We start from the raw sequence: 16,227 nt of genomic DNA on the forward strand, positions 1-16,227 counted from the left end.
ATTTCCCTTAAAGCACAATCAATTTGTGATTTTAGGGCTTGTAGAACAGGAATATGAATAGTTGTGCTTGGTGGTTTGGGGAAAAAAATCCATGAGTTGAGGTAAAAAGCACTGTAGATTTCATGGATAATATTTACGTTTCCATTTCAAGTTTAGCAGAGGAAATCATGATTTTATGCAGGGGCCACCACGCCCCAGGGATTTTAGATGGTTCTGAACAGCTGAGAGTACAGAAAAATAAAATGTTTACATGGAAATAGGGAAGTTTCCATTCAGAGAATTTTTTTCCAAGGCAGATTTCTAGTGCAGAAGAGCCCAAGCCTTTAGGAAAGCTGATTATTCCCAGTCCTGATCTAAGTGTGGCCACAAATCCAGATTTCTTTTAATCAGTATTATTTATTTTGGTACAATCCTGTTGTTTTTCCATAATTTCTGGAATATCACGAATCAAAACTTTGCCACAGGAGAGCCATTTCACTGAATTATCAGCCTTTTCCTTCCACTTTAAAGAAATGTTCTAATTTACTATAGAAAAAATCCTTTTTAAAGCAGCTGAACCATCTCCAAAATTGCTTCTCTGCTGGGGGAATTGATCAGACCAATGAAAATCACAGTTTGCTGAAAATAAATTTGGATTTGAGGGCCATTTACAAACCCTTGGTGCCACTGTCCTGTTTTTTGTAGGGATCAGCTGGATTTGAAGAAAGAGTCTAAAGCCATGGAGGATAAAGGTTTCTGTCCTGTGCCTCAGGTAATGGAAATTCAGCAGCACGTGGCCTTAAATGGAAATAATGTGTCATTTTTTAGGAATATTGCACAAAATCTTGGTTTATTCCAAAATTTAATGCTTTGTGCTTAGCATGGCTTTTATCAGAGGCAGAAATCCTGTGATTACACTGATTTATTGTGTCCTAGGGGTTGAAATTTTTTTCTGGTTTCTCTTTCTCTCCTTGCTCTTAAAACCTGGCTGGGAATCATTCTGGGATTTGTAAAGCTCTTCCCAAATTTCTGCCTAAATGTCTTCTGTAAAATTCGTATATTGAGAGAGAATTCTCCTCCTCTGGTCTTAGCACCAATAAATTCTTGAAGGAAATCAAGGGAAGTCACATAATTAATCCTTTCATACCTGTTAATTGGGGGATGCAAATACCAGAAATCTTTATTCTTATTTATTACCTCACAGGACAAAGCTGAATTTAGGAGAAGGTGGAGGTTTTACCTGCACTGAGGCCCCTTAATTCCTTTAAAATATCTATATTAAATTAATCAAATTGATTCTGTTCTATAACTACATGCTCTGACAGCATTAACCCAGCAGTTTGAAGAAATTAAAATAAATCTAAATTACTTACACTCTTCCTGCTGGAAATTCCTGCAGATTTCAGGAAGTATCAACACAAGTGAAAACATAATAACTTTATAACATAACATAATAGAAGAAAGGACTCTGAAACCTTCTAGCATGAGCTGAGCTGGACACAAAGTATTGCAGAAAAAAAAAGTTCCCAGCTTTTCTGAAAAACATTTGGATACAAAGTGAGGAAAAGCAGAAGTCTGGGTTGTGCTTTTAGGTGTTTTTTGTGTGTAAGAAGAATGAAAATGATGCTTGAATGAAAGTTGTGGCTTTCTGGAGAGAAATTTCGAATAAAAACTGGGTTTTTAAGAGATTAGCAGCTCCGTGAAAATCGAATGTAAGGAATTTGATAAAAATGCACCTCGTTTGCTGTTTGAAAGGTGAAATTGTAATAAAACAATTCTGCAGGAAGCCAAGAATTTCCACTTGGCTGTTGGAGAAATATTTTAGCAAATACTGAATTTCCAAACCAAGTCTTTTGCCTGCTTTTGAACGAAAAAAAAGAACACAAAATATTGTTTTCTTTTGGCCTGACTGTCTTTTCCAACCTTCCAGGGGGATTTTGGTTCCTTGCCAGATGTGAAATCCCTTGCTCTGGAGAGTCACACCACCATCATGGACAGTGATAAACCCATTTTATTACCACTGCTGAGAGCTCTCAACACTCCAGAATTCACGGTAAGCTCAGAGAAATAACCTGCTTTTTGCACAGAAATTCCAGTTGGTGCATTCAACACCTTGATTCACTCCTCTCTCCCCCAAAATAATCCTGATTTTCTAGTTGGTGGCTGCAGTGCCAAGTGTTTCCCTGCTGGCTGGGAAATGGCACCAGGATGGAAAACAACCCAAATAACAGCCCAGGAGGTGTTTTTGGGAAAACTCAGCACTCCTAGGAGCAGTTTGAAAAACAGTGGCCAAAATATTATCATTTATATATTCAAAAAGAAAAGGAAAATGCAGTTTTTCTTTGGCCTGATTGTTTCCTTGCACTTTCCAGGTGGATTTCAATGCTCTGCCTGAGGAGATGAAGGCCAAAATATTATAATATATAAACTCAAAAAAAAAAAAAGGGAAAAATGCAGTTTTCTTCTGGCCTGACAGTTTTCCCTGCACTTTCCAGGTGGATTTCAATGCTCTGCCTGAAGGTCTGGGCAAGCTCAGCACTTTTGGGTGCAGTGTAAAAACAATGGCCAAAATATTATCATTTATATACTCAAAAAAACCCTAGAAAAATGCAGTTTTCCTTTGGCCTGACAGTTTCCCTGCACTTTTCCAGGTGGATTTCAATCCTCTGCCTGAGGAGGTGAAGGTCTTGGGCAAGCTCAACACTTTCTAGGTGCAGCGTAAAAACAAATATTATTATTTATGTACTCAAAAAAAAAAAAAAATAAAACAAAGGAAAAATGCAGTCTTCTTCTGGCCTGACTGTTTTAAAAAAAGGGGAAAATGCAGTTTTCTTCGGGGCTGACTGTTTTAAAAAAAGGGGAAAATGCAGTTTTCTTCTGGCCCTGACTGTTTCCCTGCATTTTCAGGTGGATTTCAATGCTCTGCACTGGGCAAGCTCAGCACTTCTGGCTGCAGTGTAAAGACAGTAGCCAAAATATTATCATTTATCTACTCAAAAAAAAAAAAAAGTAAAAATGCAGTTTTCCTTTGGCCTGACAGTTTCCCTGCACTTTTCCAGGTGGATTTCCATGCTCTGCCCGAGGAGGTGAAGGCCTGGGCTCGGGATGGCTGCAGAGCCCTGCAGGAGCAGCAGTGCCACAGTGCTGAGAGAGCCTTTTCCCTGCTGCTGAGCAGCCTCTGCACCTCGGGATTTAGGGTAAACTGGGCAAAATCCCCTGCTGGATCCAACTGCAGCTTTTTCCCTTCCCTTCCCCACCAAATAATTGTGATTTTTATGGAGTTGGTGGCTGCAGAGCCAACGTTGCCCTGCTGGTGGTGGGAAGGGAGGACAGGAGGGAAAGCGACAATAAATGGCACAGGATGTGTTTTTGGGGAATGTTCAACACACCCCTGCAGTCCCAGTGTCAGAAATGTTGACCTAAATAATTGTCCTGTCAGTGGAATTTAAAGGGCTTTGATTAAATATTGTGTTTTATAAAAAGCTCTGCGGTTGGTTGGATTTGGTGACCTTGAAGGTCTTTTCCAGCCTTGGTGATTCTGTGATTGTCAGATGAGCTTTGATTCACAGTAATGAAGGGTAAAAAGGATTTTGGTGGCAAATTCTGTGAAATTTGATGCTTTGTGTCTCTGCCACTGACCCAAGGGTCATCCTGGATTTTTAAAAATTAATTTTCAGTATTTGTACCCTGTTTTCGTTGTGCTGCTGATATAATTTGACTCCTTATTTTTTTTTAATTTCAGTGTGTGAATATTCTTAATATTAATTATGTTATACTCCTCTATGGACATGCCACTGCTCTCCTGGGAATTGGACACCCTGAGGTAGGACATGAAGCCTGGTTTTATTTATTTGATATTTAAACACTGCTTTATTTCCAAGCTCTAGCCCAGGTAGTTTCCCATCCATTTTTCTATCTTCCTACCTGAAAAAATGAGGAGGGAAAGAAACCTCATGACACACTTTGGAATTGTACAGTTTAATATCTAAATCCCTGATGATTTCAGATAAATTAGGCTATCAAATAAATTTTTTTTTTCTCAAGCTTTCAAGTGAGAATCTAAATATTAAGAAATTAGTCAGTAATTTTATTTTCATTTTGTAAGGTGGTTCTGCACTGGTTTAAACACAAATATTCTGCTCCTAAAACAAGAGGCTGGAATTGCTTTGGGTTTTGCAAAATGCAAAACCAGAGCTGGGGGTTGGTTTTTTGGGTGTTTCCCTCTGCAGTGATACACATTGTCTTACAATGAGTATAAAAATATCTGAGCTCAGACATTTAATTCCTTTATTTTACAGCAGATCCATGTTTACAGAATACATTTTAAACAAAAAAAAAAAAAAAAAGAGGGAAGCTTTGCCTGTGATCAAAAGGTTGTGTAATTCCATTTACTGTTCCTAAGACTGATCAAGGTGTAGGACACTCTGACCTAAGGAGGAAAAAAACCAGGAAAAGTGGAAATCTCCTGGCAAAACTCCATGTATTTGTGTCTCACCTTTCTTTTGAAGGCATTGGCAAAGGCTGAAGGGCAGTTTAAGAAAATAATTGAAGAATATCCAGAAGAAATGTGTTTTTCTTTGGCACACTATGGAATTGGAAGGGTTTACCTCAGGCAAAACAGGTTGGTCTGATGTAAAATTCAGTATTTGATGGAAAAAAAAATCTTTTTATTTGAGGAACTGTGCATGGTGGGGTTTTAATTGCTCTGTGTTAATCACTGAATTCATCCTTCAGATGGGTTTAGTCCAACTGGAAGTTTGTTCCTGCTAAAGATTTAATGGGAGCTGATTTGAATTGGAATTTAATGGAATTTAATGGAAGCTGATGGAGGTGAACTGAGCTGATCTGAGGGACTATTTGGAATTCAGGCACAGCCCTGCACAGTGAGGGAGAGCATGGAGGAGGAGAACAAAACCACTTTGTTCTCAGGGGGAAAAAAATGCATCCTAAAGAAAATGGGATTGATCTCATCCCCGGGCAGGCTGGAGAGTGACCTTGGGCTGAGATAAGGCAGCAGCTCTTTGAGTCACAAATTCCCTGGAGCAAAAAAAGGGATTTTCCCGAGCCCAGAGGGACAGGACAAGAAACAAACCCAGAGCCCAGGGCTGGACCTGCTCCCACCCACGGATTCCTAAATATTTCTCCTAAATTAAACTTTCTTCCCCGTGGAAAACCTGGCAATTGGGGCTTCTTGCGGGGCAGGAGCTGTGGGAAGCTCGGGGTGACATTTGGGGACATCTCTGGGGCTCTGTGTCACCCAAATCCCCCCCAAGGCTCGTGGGGGCTGAGCTGGGCTGGGACAGGGCAGGAATTCATGGAAAAACTTGGGGTAAAGACAGGGAGATCACTTCTAATTAGTCACAGGGAAACAGACTCAGCGTGGGGAAAAACACCTTCTTGTCCATGAAACCAGAACTGGAGAGTGGGAAACAAAGTAAAACAACTCAAATCAGCTTTTCCTCCCCTCCTTTAGCCCAGGCTCGACTTCACTCCCTCATTCCTGACTCTTCTCCCTCTCAGCTGCCCACAGGAATGGGGAATTGGGAATTTTTTCCCTTCTCCCAGCTGTGCAGGATGTTTTTTCCCTTTTATCCTTACTTTCCCTGCAATGCTAGAACCTTGCACAGCTCTGCCCCTCCTGGGATGATGGAATGAGTTATGGAATTGTGTGCAAATTCCTCCCAGCAGGATTTTCAGTGTGTTTTCCCTGTTCCCAAACTCCAGATTTGCACATGCCCTCGATCAGTTCCTGAGATCAAAGCTCATGATTGATTTCAAGATTTTCCCTGGGGTTTTAACCTGGCCAGGAACAACTCAGGTCATCGAGGAGACACGAATTGAGAATTTACAGGTAGGTTTGAAAAAAAAAAACTGGAAGATTGTCCTTCTCCTCCCTGCCTTCCCAAGGCTCAGCTCCAGGAAAGATGAGGACTAAAGGAAAGTGAGGGAATGGCCAGGGGAAGCTCAGGGTGGATTTTAGGAGGAATTTCTCCATGGAAAAGCTGCCCAGGGAGGTTTGGAGTTTCCATCCCTCTGGGTTGGGGACAAGGTGAGCATCAGGCACAGCTTGGATCTTGGAGCTCTTTCCCAGCCTCAGGGATTTTGGGATAATGCTGGATCCTCTTCCTACCACAAACTTTGGGATGTGAGCACACAACAGAATTCTGGACAGAGCTGGTTAAAAATCTGAATCACCAGAAACACGAAGTTGCCACATTTAAAACCAAACAGGAGGTTTTAACCTCGTAGTTCCAGGATAAAATACTGGGATTTACATGGTAAAATTCCCTGCTTGGCCAGATAAACCTGACACCAGGAGCTGCTCTGCACAGAGGCAGAATTTGAAGATTTTCCAATGGATTAACTTGGCCAAACTGCCCAGCCCTGCTGAGTTTGGGGTAGAAGCAGCACTTTTGGCTTTTTCCTAACCAAAAATTGGAATCTGGGTACAGCAATCCATGGTTTGGCACCTCTGGATAATTCAAATATCTGCTGGGGTTTATCAGGGCTGTGTTTGTTCTTGATAATATTTTATTAATTTGGGCTCAGTTCCAGCTCTGCACTGATTTCACACAAAGCCACTTTGAAATTATCCTGAATAAAGAAATTATCCTGAAAAACCTCCCTGGTTTTCCAGTTTGATTTTTAGCCCAAATCTGGGTTGAGACCCTCTGGGAATCTTCAGAATTGAGCAAAAAACTCCATTTCTGCCCCATAATCTCAATGATTTCTTTTATCATTTGGATAATTTCCCACCTTTTGGAATTTTTAAGAATGTGGGACTTTGGTTCAGGATAAACCTGCATTTTTCTGTGAGCACTCAGCTGCCAGCACTTCCAACAAACCCTGGAATATTTTGGCCATAAAAGGCCAATGTCCCATTGCTTTCACCAGGAAAAAAAATTGGTTTTTTTGGGGATTAGTCACTGCTTTTCCAAGAGGGATGTTTCACTGCAATCCCCCAGGAATTTGTGAGTAGAAGTTGAATTATTTTCCTGCTTTCTGGGCAGTTTGTCTCACGTCATTTTGTGTTTTCCAGATGGCTTTAAGGAATTGCATTGAGGAATGTAAATTCCCTCCACAGCCTGATGCTGTCTGTCGATACCAGCAGTGCCATGGCTACTCCAAAATCCAAATATATTTTACAGACCCAGACTTTAAGGTAAATTTGCAGCTGGAAAAAGTTGGAGAAGTAAAACTTCAAGTGTTTTCTACCCCTTTTAATATTATTTGCTGTTAACCTGAGCACTGTTTTCTCTGGTGGTTTTCTTTTAAAAAGTTACAATTTTTGCCATTTCTCATTTTTAGGGTTTTATACGTATTATTTGCTGCCAGCAGTGCCGAGTGGAGTTCCACATCAACTGCTGGAAAAAGCTGAAAACAACAAGTTATAGTGATAAAAATGATAAGGTAAGGTCTTTGCCAGACTGGAATTTTTAATTTTTTAAAGATTATAGCACTGAGATATATAAAGGAACTTCACAAATTCAGCAGCCAGGATAAAGCAAAGGGAAATTAGGCATTGTGGGAAATCAAAAATATTCTGGAAGTTGACTCTTGGGTGAGAAGTTGGAGGAGGAAACTTTGGGAATAACAAATGCCACAGATTTTGTGTGATTTTTTGACTCCCAAGTCAGCATCCAGGAGGAGTTTAGGATTGTGCTTCCTTTAATTGCTTTGGAATTAAGAAAATAATTCAGAATTTAATTAAGAAATTAGTGTCAGGACATAAATTGTGTGTGGATTTCAATGCCTTTGAAATGTTGTTTCCTTTTCTCCTGCAGGATTTTCTGAAGGAAATGTGTTTCACTCCTGACTGTAAAGGCCTTATTTCCAAAATAGTTATTTTCAGTCCTTCTCGGATGGTAAAATGTGAGGTAAGGATTGGCATGTTTAATTAAATTAATTAAATTAAATTAATTAAAAGATTGCATTTTCATTGGCATGAAAAGAATTAGAATATTAAGGAGATAAAGATGAGAATGTAACTGCAAAAAAAAAAAAATTGTGGTGCCTTAACTACAGAATGTGAGGATTATTTAGGAATATTAATTATTTAGGAATATTAATGTTCTAGTGGAGCAGGAATTGCCTTGTGGGGTTGACTAAATTGGCAACTGGAATTCAAGAATTCTTTAGGAATTATTCCCTGGAACCACAGGAAGGTGGATAATCCTTCCCAGATAATTAATTCTCCCCAGAGCAAGATTGATCTGAGAGAAGCAGAAATGATTGCCAAGTTTGTAACCTGAATTTCATTCCTCTCTCATTCTTTCTTTTGGCAGTTTGAACAAAAAATCCCAAAACCCAAGGAACCACCAAGGGCTGCTATTAAACAGAAATGTTCAAGGTAAGATTTGTCCTGTTTGAATCCATTCCAGAGCAAAGCAGGGAGGGATTTTCCTGCCTTTTTGCAAATATTTTGGAAAGTTATTCTTGCCCTGATAAACTAAAAATATGGTGAAATCCATTATGATCAAATTAGAAAAGTAGTTAAATTGTTCCACAGAATTTATTCTGGGTGAATGTTTAGAAAGTAGTAATACAAATAAATACATATATTTATAATATATATATTTTACATATTATATATATATTTATAATAAATAAAAATAAAATAGAAAGTAAATAAAAATGTATTTAACGATGCTGCTGCAGTTATTGCTGCACAGGCCTTTGACATAACTGAGTTTGCAGTTTTTTGGTCAAATAACCTTTAAATAATGAGAAATCAGGCTGAGGGGACGAACAAAATTGATTTTTAAAAATGAAGAAAATCAGATATTAATATTTTATTCAAAATGCTGAGTTACAAATTAAGAATAAAAGATAGTATTGAAGCCAATCCTAATTTAGACCTCTTTAATGGGAGTAAAAATTGCCACATCTAGAGGACATTGATATTTCCATGAAATGTTGTGATCTCCTAAATTCTAAATTTGACATTTTCACCTCAATTCATGTTTTCCTCCCTGCTGAATTCCTTTTTTTTTTCAGTCTTAGGAAGATAAAAATGAAGCAAGAAAGAAAACTGCGGCGCAAACGAGCTCGGGAAGAGGCCAGGAGTTGTGCCAGGAAAAAAGAGGAGGAAAAGCAGGAGGGAAATGAGCAATCTCAGTCCAGTCAGCACAGGGGTAGGTGGAAATGTGGATTATTGTGGATTTCCCCGTGGAAATGTGGATTGTTGTCCGGATTTCCCTGTGGAAATGTGGATTATTGTCCTGATTTCCTTGTGGAAATGTGGATTATTGTCCTGATTTCCTTGTGGAAATGTGGATTATTGTCCTGATTTCCCCGTGGAAATGTGGATTATTGTCCTGATTTCCTTGTGGAAATGTGGATTATTGTCCTGATTTCCCCGTGGAAATGTGGATTATTGTCCTGATTTCCCCGTGGAAATGTGGATCATTGTCCTGATTTCCCCGTGGAAATGTGGATCATTGTCCTGATTTCCCCCTGGAAATGTGGATTGTTGTCCTGATTTCTGAATTCTGAATATCCCAAGTCAAATCACAGCAGAATCCTAATACTGAACAGAACCCCCTCAAAAAAATTACATTTGTACTTATGACAACTTTTATTTCCCTTCTGTTTTTCTTTCCCAAACAACTGGGAGATCTTCCTGTGTGTTTAATTTCCTTGTAGAAAACCTGGATTTTTCCTTGGCTGCTTCATGCAGAATCAGCCTGGGGAGGGTAAAACTCAAATCCCAAATCAACCTATTCAAAAGGGATTTCAGAAAAACCACTTTGGGACACTGTTAGAGGAAAAAAAATACATTTATCTTCATCTCAGATAAAGCCAGGCTGATCTCCTGCCTGCAGGGGCTTGAAAAGTGCATTGCAGACAATTAGGAAAAATAAAAATATTTCAGGCTGGGAGTTTTTGCCTTGCAGGGATGTTGGTTGGTCTGTAGTTCAGAGCTGGGGATTTCCCCTGCAGCTTCTCAGGGCAAAGAAAAACAGGAGAGATGTTTGAAAATTTATTTTTTGTCTGTATCATCAACTTGGGATATAATTAATTTATAATTTCCTAGAAGGATTCCCTGTTAAATACTCTGGGTGTGTTTATTTTTTTTAATCCCATCCATGCCATACTTGGAGTTCTCTGGAACTCTGTTCAGTGGCATATCCTGAAAATTTGGGAGATTTTTGCTTCCCTGTGGATTTGTAAAATCTCATTCATTTATTTCCTGTTCATTTTTAAAAAAAAAAATCTTATAAATTTAGAAATCTTTTTCTCTGACTCACCTTTAGTTGTGATCCTTGCAGTCACTGCAGGTCACTGTGACCCTGGGAGTGTTCATCCTCAAATCTAAGCAAAATGTTTGTTTCTTCAGACAAAAATTTCAAACAATGTTGGGTCAAATTCATCATGCTCAGGCCATAAGGAAAAAAAATCTATAATTATTTAAATGCTGTCATTTTCAGTGTTGTGACGAAGCAAATAATTAAAAACACCGCTTAGTCCAGATTTAACTTTTTATTTTAAAGTTGGTTTTAATGGAAGTAAGGACATGAAATCTTATTTGTTTCAATTTTTTAATTCCATATTTTGAATTTCTAGGTTATGTTTCAGTTTTTAATTTTGTATTTTGAATCTGCTAGGTTATATTTCAGTTTTTTAATTCCGTATTTTGAATCTACTAGGTTTTGTTTCAGTTTTTAATTCTTTCTTTTGAATCTGCTGGGTTATATTTCAGTTTCTTAATTCCGTATTTTGAATTTCTAGGTTCTGTTTCAGTTTTTTAATTCCGTATTTTGAATTTCTATGTTATGTTTCAGTTTTTAATTCTATATTTTGAATCTGCTAGGTTATATTCCAGTTCTTTAATTCCATGTTTTGAATTTGCTAGGTTATATTTCAGTTCTTTAATTCCATCTTTTGAATTTTCCAGGTTTTGGGCAGGACTTGCCTGCTGGAGATCAAGTCCTGCAGCACCTCAGCCGCAATTCGGAGCAGATCAAAGCTGCTCTTCCCGACGCTGCCAGGTTACTGAAGGAGTTGCTGTCGTGGGCTGTGATCAGCCAGGAGGAGTTCACCTCCTGCTCCAGGAGCAGCAGCTCATCCCACGAGGTGCTGGAGAAGCTCCTCAGTGCTTTAATCCAGGAGAAGTCCCGAGTGCAGAGCAGGGCATTCCTCCACGTGCTCAGCCAGCTGGGAGAGGTGAACCCCAAAGTGCTCAAGTGGCTGAAACACCTCAACAACCTGGGTAGGTTCAGTGCCTGGGCAGAGCTCAGAGTTCCCTTTTTCCACTCTTCTCAATTCTAAATGGCAAAGTTTTCCCCTCTTTCCTTTCCTCTTTCCTTTCCTCTTTCCTTTCCTCTTTCCTTTCCTCTTTCCTTTCCTCTTTCCTTTCCTCTTTCCTTTCCTCTTTCCTTTCCTCTTTCCTTTCCTCTTTCCTTTCCTCTTTCCTTTCCTCTTTCCTTTCCTCTTTCCTTTCCTCTTTCCTTTCCTCTTTCCTTTCCTCTTTCCTTTCCTCTTTCCTTTCTCTTTCCTTTCCTCTTTCCTTTCCTCTTTCCTTTCCTCTTTCCTTTCCTCTTTCCTTTCTCCTCTTTCCTTCCTTTCCTTTCCTTTCCTTTCCCTCTTTCCTTTCCTCTTTCCTTTCCTCTTTCCTTCCTCTTTCCTTTCCTTTCCTTTCCTCTTCCTTTCCTCTTTCCTTTCCTCTTTCCTTTCCTCTTCCTTTCCTCTTTCCTTTCCTCTTTCCTTTCCTCTTCCTTTCCTCTTTCCTTTCCTCTTTCCTTTCCTCTTTCCTTTCCTCTTTCCTTTCCTCTTTCCTTTCCTCTTTCCTTTCCTCTTTCCTTTCCTCTTTCCTTTCCTCTTTCCTTTCCTCTTTCCTTTCCTCTTTCCTTTCCTCTTTCCTTTCCTCTTTCCTTTCCCCTTTCCTTTCCCCTTTCCTTTCCCCTTTCCTTTCCCCTTTCCTTTCCCCTTTCCTTTCCCCTTTCCTTTCCCCTTCCCTTTCCCCTTTCCTTTCCTCTTTCCCTGATTCCAGGGAGTGAAGTACAACCTGAGTGACACAGGGACTCTGCAGGGCTTTGGCCAAGCAGGAGAGACAAAATGGAACAAATTGAACTTTTTCATTCCCCAATGGGTTTAAATTCTGACCTTTGTGGAAGGAATCTGTTTCTGGGCAGTAAATAGTGGTGAGGTTTTGCCATTGAGGTTTAGGTAACTGAACAACTTGAAAATAATTTCATGTTTGGTTTCCTGTTGGATTTATAACTGGAGGAAGGTGAAATTTTGGGTTTGGGGTTCTTCATTCTCTATCACATCCATATCCTTTCAAGAATCCATTTAGATTTATTATACAAATAATAATTTTTGAGAGTAGAATTCATTTCATCAACCCCACTGGGCATTTTTTGTTTGCATTTCCAAGACACCAAAGCTTTCACATCACCCTGTACATTGAATTTCTACACCAAACTCTTCCCTTTGAAGAGGGAAAATCCCATTTGAAGCACCAAAACATTGAAACTGCAACGAAATAATTGACATTTTCCACCTCTTTCAGGTCTGACAGCTACAAAAAACTTCCTCCATCAATATGGCCAAGTTTTACAAGAGCTTGACTTTTCTATTTTAACCCCAGCGTGGAACCAGAAATATGGCAGTAAATTTGATTATGTGGCAGCTAATGCTGAAAAGCAAGAAATCTGTGATTATTTCCTCAAGCCCCCCCTAGAGAAATCCCGCTGTTTTATATGGCTTTTAGAAGAAAACAGACAACATTTTCCAAGCCTCCATCAAGCTTTAGATGAATTCTTTGATAAAATGGGTGAGTAGGAAAAAGTTCCCACCCTGGATCCAAGATTTCCAGCAGATATAAATGGTTTTTTTGTTCAGATTTTTAACATAAAGTTAAAAAAAAACAACCTTGCAGCTGCAGTTTTGGAGCTGCTTTGGTGGTGTTGGATAAAGGATTTTAGCAATAATTCCTGGGATTTCACAGTGAAATTGTAAATTAGGTAAAATATGATTATTTCCATGAATCATCAGGATTTTTCTCCTTTCAACAGATGACCCAACCATTATATTAAAGAAGCAGGGAAATGAAAATATATCAGTAAGTAAACTGAATTTATTTTTGGCCTCAGCTCAGAAAGAAGTTTTTGGTATTTTAGAAAAGTAAATTTTTAGCATCCTCATCCTTCAGACTTAATTGGAGGTTTAATCTCTTGTTTTCACTCCCTTTTCTTAAATTATTTGATATTTGAACTATCAAAGTGTACCTCATTCTGAATCACTTCTTAATTGGTGTCCTCATGAAAATCCATCCCAATTGGTAGAAATACATTTTGTATTTCAGTTAATTCTGTGTTTGAGTCACTCATTTAAAGTTCTTCTTGCCTGTAGATAAGTTTATCTCTACAAATCCAATAAAGCTTTAATAAATGTACATATTAACAAAATGCAGAATTTTTGATTCACACATTAATAAAATGCAGATTTTTTTCTTTTTTTGCTTTTTCATTTCCTGTATTGGAAAATCCAACAATGAAATGAAAACCATCACAATAAAAACTGATTTAATTTCAGTTTTACAGCCTAAAAGAACTTGTGAGTAATTCCTGGGAGTAGAATGATGTTCACAATCACAATCCTGTTAAAGGATTAATTAATTAATTACAATTTAATTCCTCCATCTTCGTGTATCTTGACAAACTGAAGCAACATTTGCCAATCCTGTGCTTTCCATTTATTTTTTTTTTTCTGTTGCAGAATAATGAAATCAAAGTGAAAAACAAAAACAGGAAAAAGAACTTGAAAGATTCAAAGGTCAGTAACACTTCAAGCTGCTAAAACAGATACAACCAAGCAGATACCACTTATTTACTACTAAAAACTCACCTAAAAATTGGGATTTTTTTAAGAATTTCTGGCATCCAGATGGATTTCCTAAGTACCTTGAGGAGACTCAGTATTGAAGTAGCTTTTCCTGAAGTAGAAAAACGGTGTTAAGCCTAATTTTGTTAAAATTTATCACTAAAAAAAAAAGCTATTTCTAAACTTTAAAAGTTATTTATTACTAACTTTGGCTCTGACTGGAATCACCTTTTCCTGGCTTAATTCTGAATTCATGTTTTGATCCCAATTTGCCATGTGGGAAGAGAAGAATTCATTGCAAAAGTTTCATTTCATGCTCAGAAATGTTGGTAATTCTTCATTATTTTCTAGATTTTGCTAGGAATAATATTCTGCCTGAATCTTCTGTGCCTTTTGGAGGATTTTGCTTTATTGAAAACCTCAGATTATGCCCTCACCTTTTTCTAGAATTTATCATTTTTCTAGAATTTCAAGAGGAAACTTAAGATTTTTTTTCCTCTTCTCCTCAGCCAGGATTGATTTTTTTTCTGACTTAGGTGTGTTTATTTGTGTATTTCTAAAATTATTAGGTAATAAAAAGGAAGACAACTAAAAGGTCTGTAATTTTAATATTATTAAAAATTAAAATAAATTAAATAAATATAATTTCAAACAGTAACAACCAGTGGCACATTAACCCATGTGGAATTAGGCAAAACTCTTGCTGGAGGTAAAGTTGTTACAACCTCAAATGGAAACCAAATATGATTAAATGTTGATGAAATTGGTAAAAAATTAGGAATGTTGGGCTCAATATCCCAATTTCTCTTTCCTAAACCAGTTCTGAAGAGGAAATGAATAACTTTAAATTAAGAATTTTCTTGCTTAGCACTGATAATTTCTGTGGGAATTTTGCAGCTCATGATCAGCATGATGGATTTACAGACCAAAATTCGGTGTAAATAAGTTACTCCTGGTCTTTGCAGTGGATTATTTCACAAAAGCTTTTGTAAAATAAAAAGTTTTGCAAAAACTAAAAGAAATCTCTTCTCAATTAGTCTATTTTAGTATTATCCAGTGGGGTTAGTACAGCACCACGAGAAGAAGAGAAGATATTTATAGAAGAAAATACTTTGTGAGTATTTTATTTATTCTGCTTTCATTGCCCAAACTCCAAAGTTTGGGCAATAAAAGCAAACTTTTATTTTTAAAGGAGGAGAATCCTTTAAAAAACACCAATCTGGGTTAACTTAATTTTATTTTTTTTCTGCTTTTTAAGGTACAGAGATTTAACAAATGAACCATTTGTAATCCCAGAATATCTCCAGGAGCAGCTGGAGGAATTTGAAGCTCTTTATAACCTTTCCAATAGTAACAATTATCAAAGAAGTTTGAATAATAATCCAGATCCAATCGCTGAGAATTTATATGAGTGAGTATCATTTCACTTAGTAATTTTTATCATTTCACTTTGTCATAATTTTATAATTTCACTTTGTAATTTTTATCATTTCACTTCGCAATTTTTATCATTTCACTTAATAATTTTGCTTCGTAATATTTATAATTTTGCTCTGTAATTTTTATAATTTCACTTTGTAATATTTTTATAGTTTTTATCATTTCACTCCCTAATTTTTATAATTTCACTTCGTAACATTTTTATAATCTCACTTCATAATTTTTATAATTTCAGTCCGTAATTTTTATCATTTCACTCCATAATTTTTATCATTTCACCTCATAATTTTTATATTTTTGCTTCGTAATATTTTTGTAATTTTGCTTCTTAATTTTTATAATTTCACTTTGTAATTTTTATAATTTTTATAATTTCACTCCGTAATTCTTATAATTTCGCTCCCTAATTTTTATAATTTCACTTCGTAATACTTTTATAATTTCACTCCATAATTTTTATAATTTCACTCCGTAATTTTTATCATTTCGGTTCATAATATTTTTGTAATTTCGCTTTGTAATATTTTTGTAATTCTTATAATTTCACTTAGTAATATTTTTATGATTTCACTCCGTAATTTTTCATAATTTCATTTAATAAGATTTCTATAATTTCACCCCATAATTTTTGTCATTTCACTCTGTAATTTTTATCATTTCACTTAGTAATAATTTTATAATTTTTATAATTTCTCTTCATCATTTTTGTAACTTCACTCCGTAATTTTTATCATTTCGGTTTGTAATATTATTGTAATTTCGCTTTGTAATGTTTTTGTAATTCTTATAGTTTCACTCCGTAATTCTTATTATTTCACTCCGTAATTTTTGTGATTTCACTTAAGATTTCTATAATTTCACCCCATAATTTTTGTCATTTCACCCTGTAATTTTTATCATTTCACTTAGTAATATTTTTATAATTTTTATAATTTCTCTTTGTAATTTTTATAATTTCAATCCATAATTTTTATAATTTCT

At 36.8% G+C, this 16,227-nt stretch overlaps 1 protein-coding gene and 1 long non-coding RNA gene across 3 annotated transcripts in view; both read left to right on the forward strand.

Annotated features, from left to right (window-relative positions):
• The window catches only part of TTC3 (tetratricopeptide repeat domain 3), a 45,781-nt gene that overhangs the window by 18,702 nt on the left and 10,852 nt on the right, over positions 1-16,227 (forward strand). For both annotated transcript variants that reach the window (XM_085081133.1, XM_085081051.1), the window contains 17 exons: positions 685-751; positions 1,910-2,032; positions 3,039-3,176; positions 3,722-3,802; positions 4,488-4,600; positions 5,704-5,830; positions 7,019-7,141; positions 7,288-7,389; positions 7,764-7,856; positions 8,265-8,329; positions 8,977-9,113; positions 10,877-11,191; positions 12,494-12,757; positions 12,999-13,045; positions 13,702-13,758; positions 14,844-14,920; positions 15,065-15,217. In XM_085081133.1, coding sequence (XP_084937259.1) covers positions 685-751; positions 1,910-2,032; positions 3,039-3,176; positions 3,722-3,802; positions 4,488-4,600; positions 5,704-5,830; positions 7,019-7,141; positions 7,288-7,389; positions 7,764-7,856; positions 8,265-8,329; positions 8,977-9,113; positions 10,877-11,191; positions 12,494-12,757; positions 12,999-13,045; positions 13,702-13,758; positions 14,844-14,920; positions 15,065-15,217 — 2,082 coding nt within the window. The remainder of the gene's footprint in view (positions 1-684; positions 752-1,909; positions 2,033-3,038; positions 3,177-3,721; positions 3,803-4,487; positions 4,601-5,703; positions 5,831-7,018; positions 7,142-7,287; positions 7,390-7,763; positions 7,857-8,264; positions 8,330-8,976; positions 9,114-10,876; positions 11,192-12,493; positions 12,758-12,998; positions 13,046-13,701; positions 13,759-14,843; positions 14,921-15,064; positions 15,218-16,227) is intronic.
• LOC146444062 (uncharacterized) lies at positions 2,039-3,032 on the forward strand. Its single transcript, XR_014856468.1, has 3 exons — positions 2,039-2,332; positions 2,456-2,474; positions 2,631-3,032. It is a non-coding gene; the product is annotated as an uncharacterized LOC146444062 (long non-coding RNA).

Source organism: Lichenostomus cassidix, chromosome 1 (genome assembly GCF_008360975.1).
Source record: "Lichenostomus cassidix isolate B80296 chromosome 1, HeHo_3.0, whole genome shotgun sequence".
Taxonomy (NCBI): Eukaryota; Metazoa; Chordata; class Aves; order Passeriformes; family Meliphagidae; genus Lichenostomus; species Lichenostomus cassidix.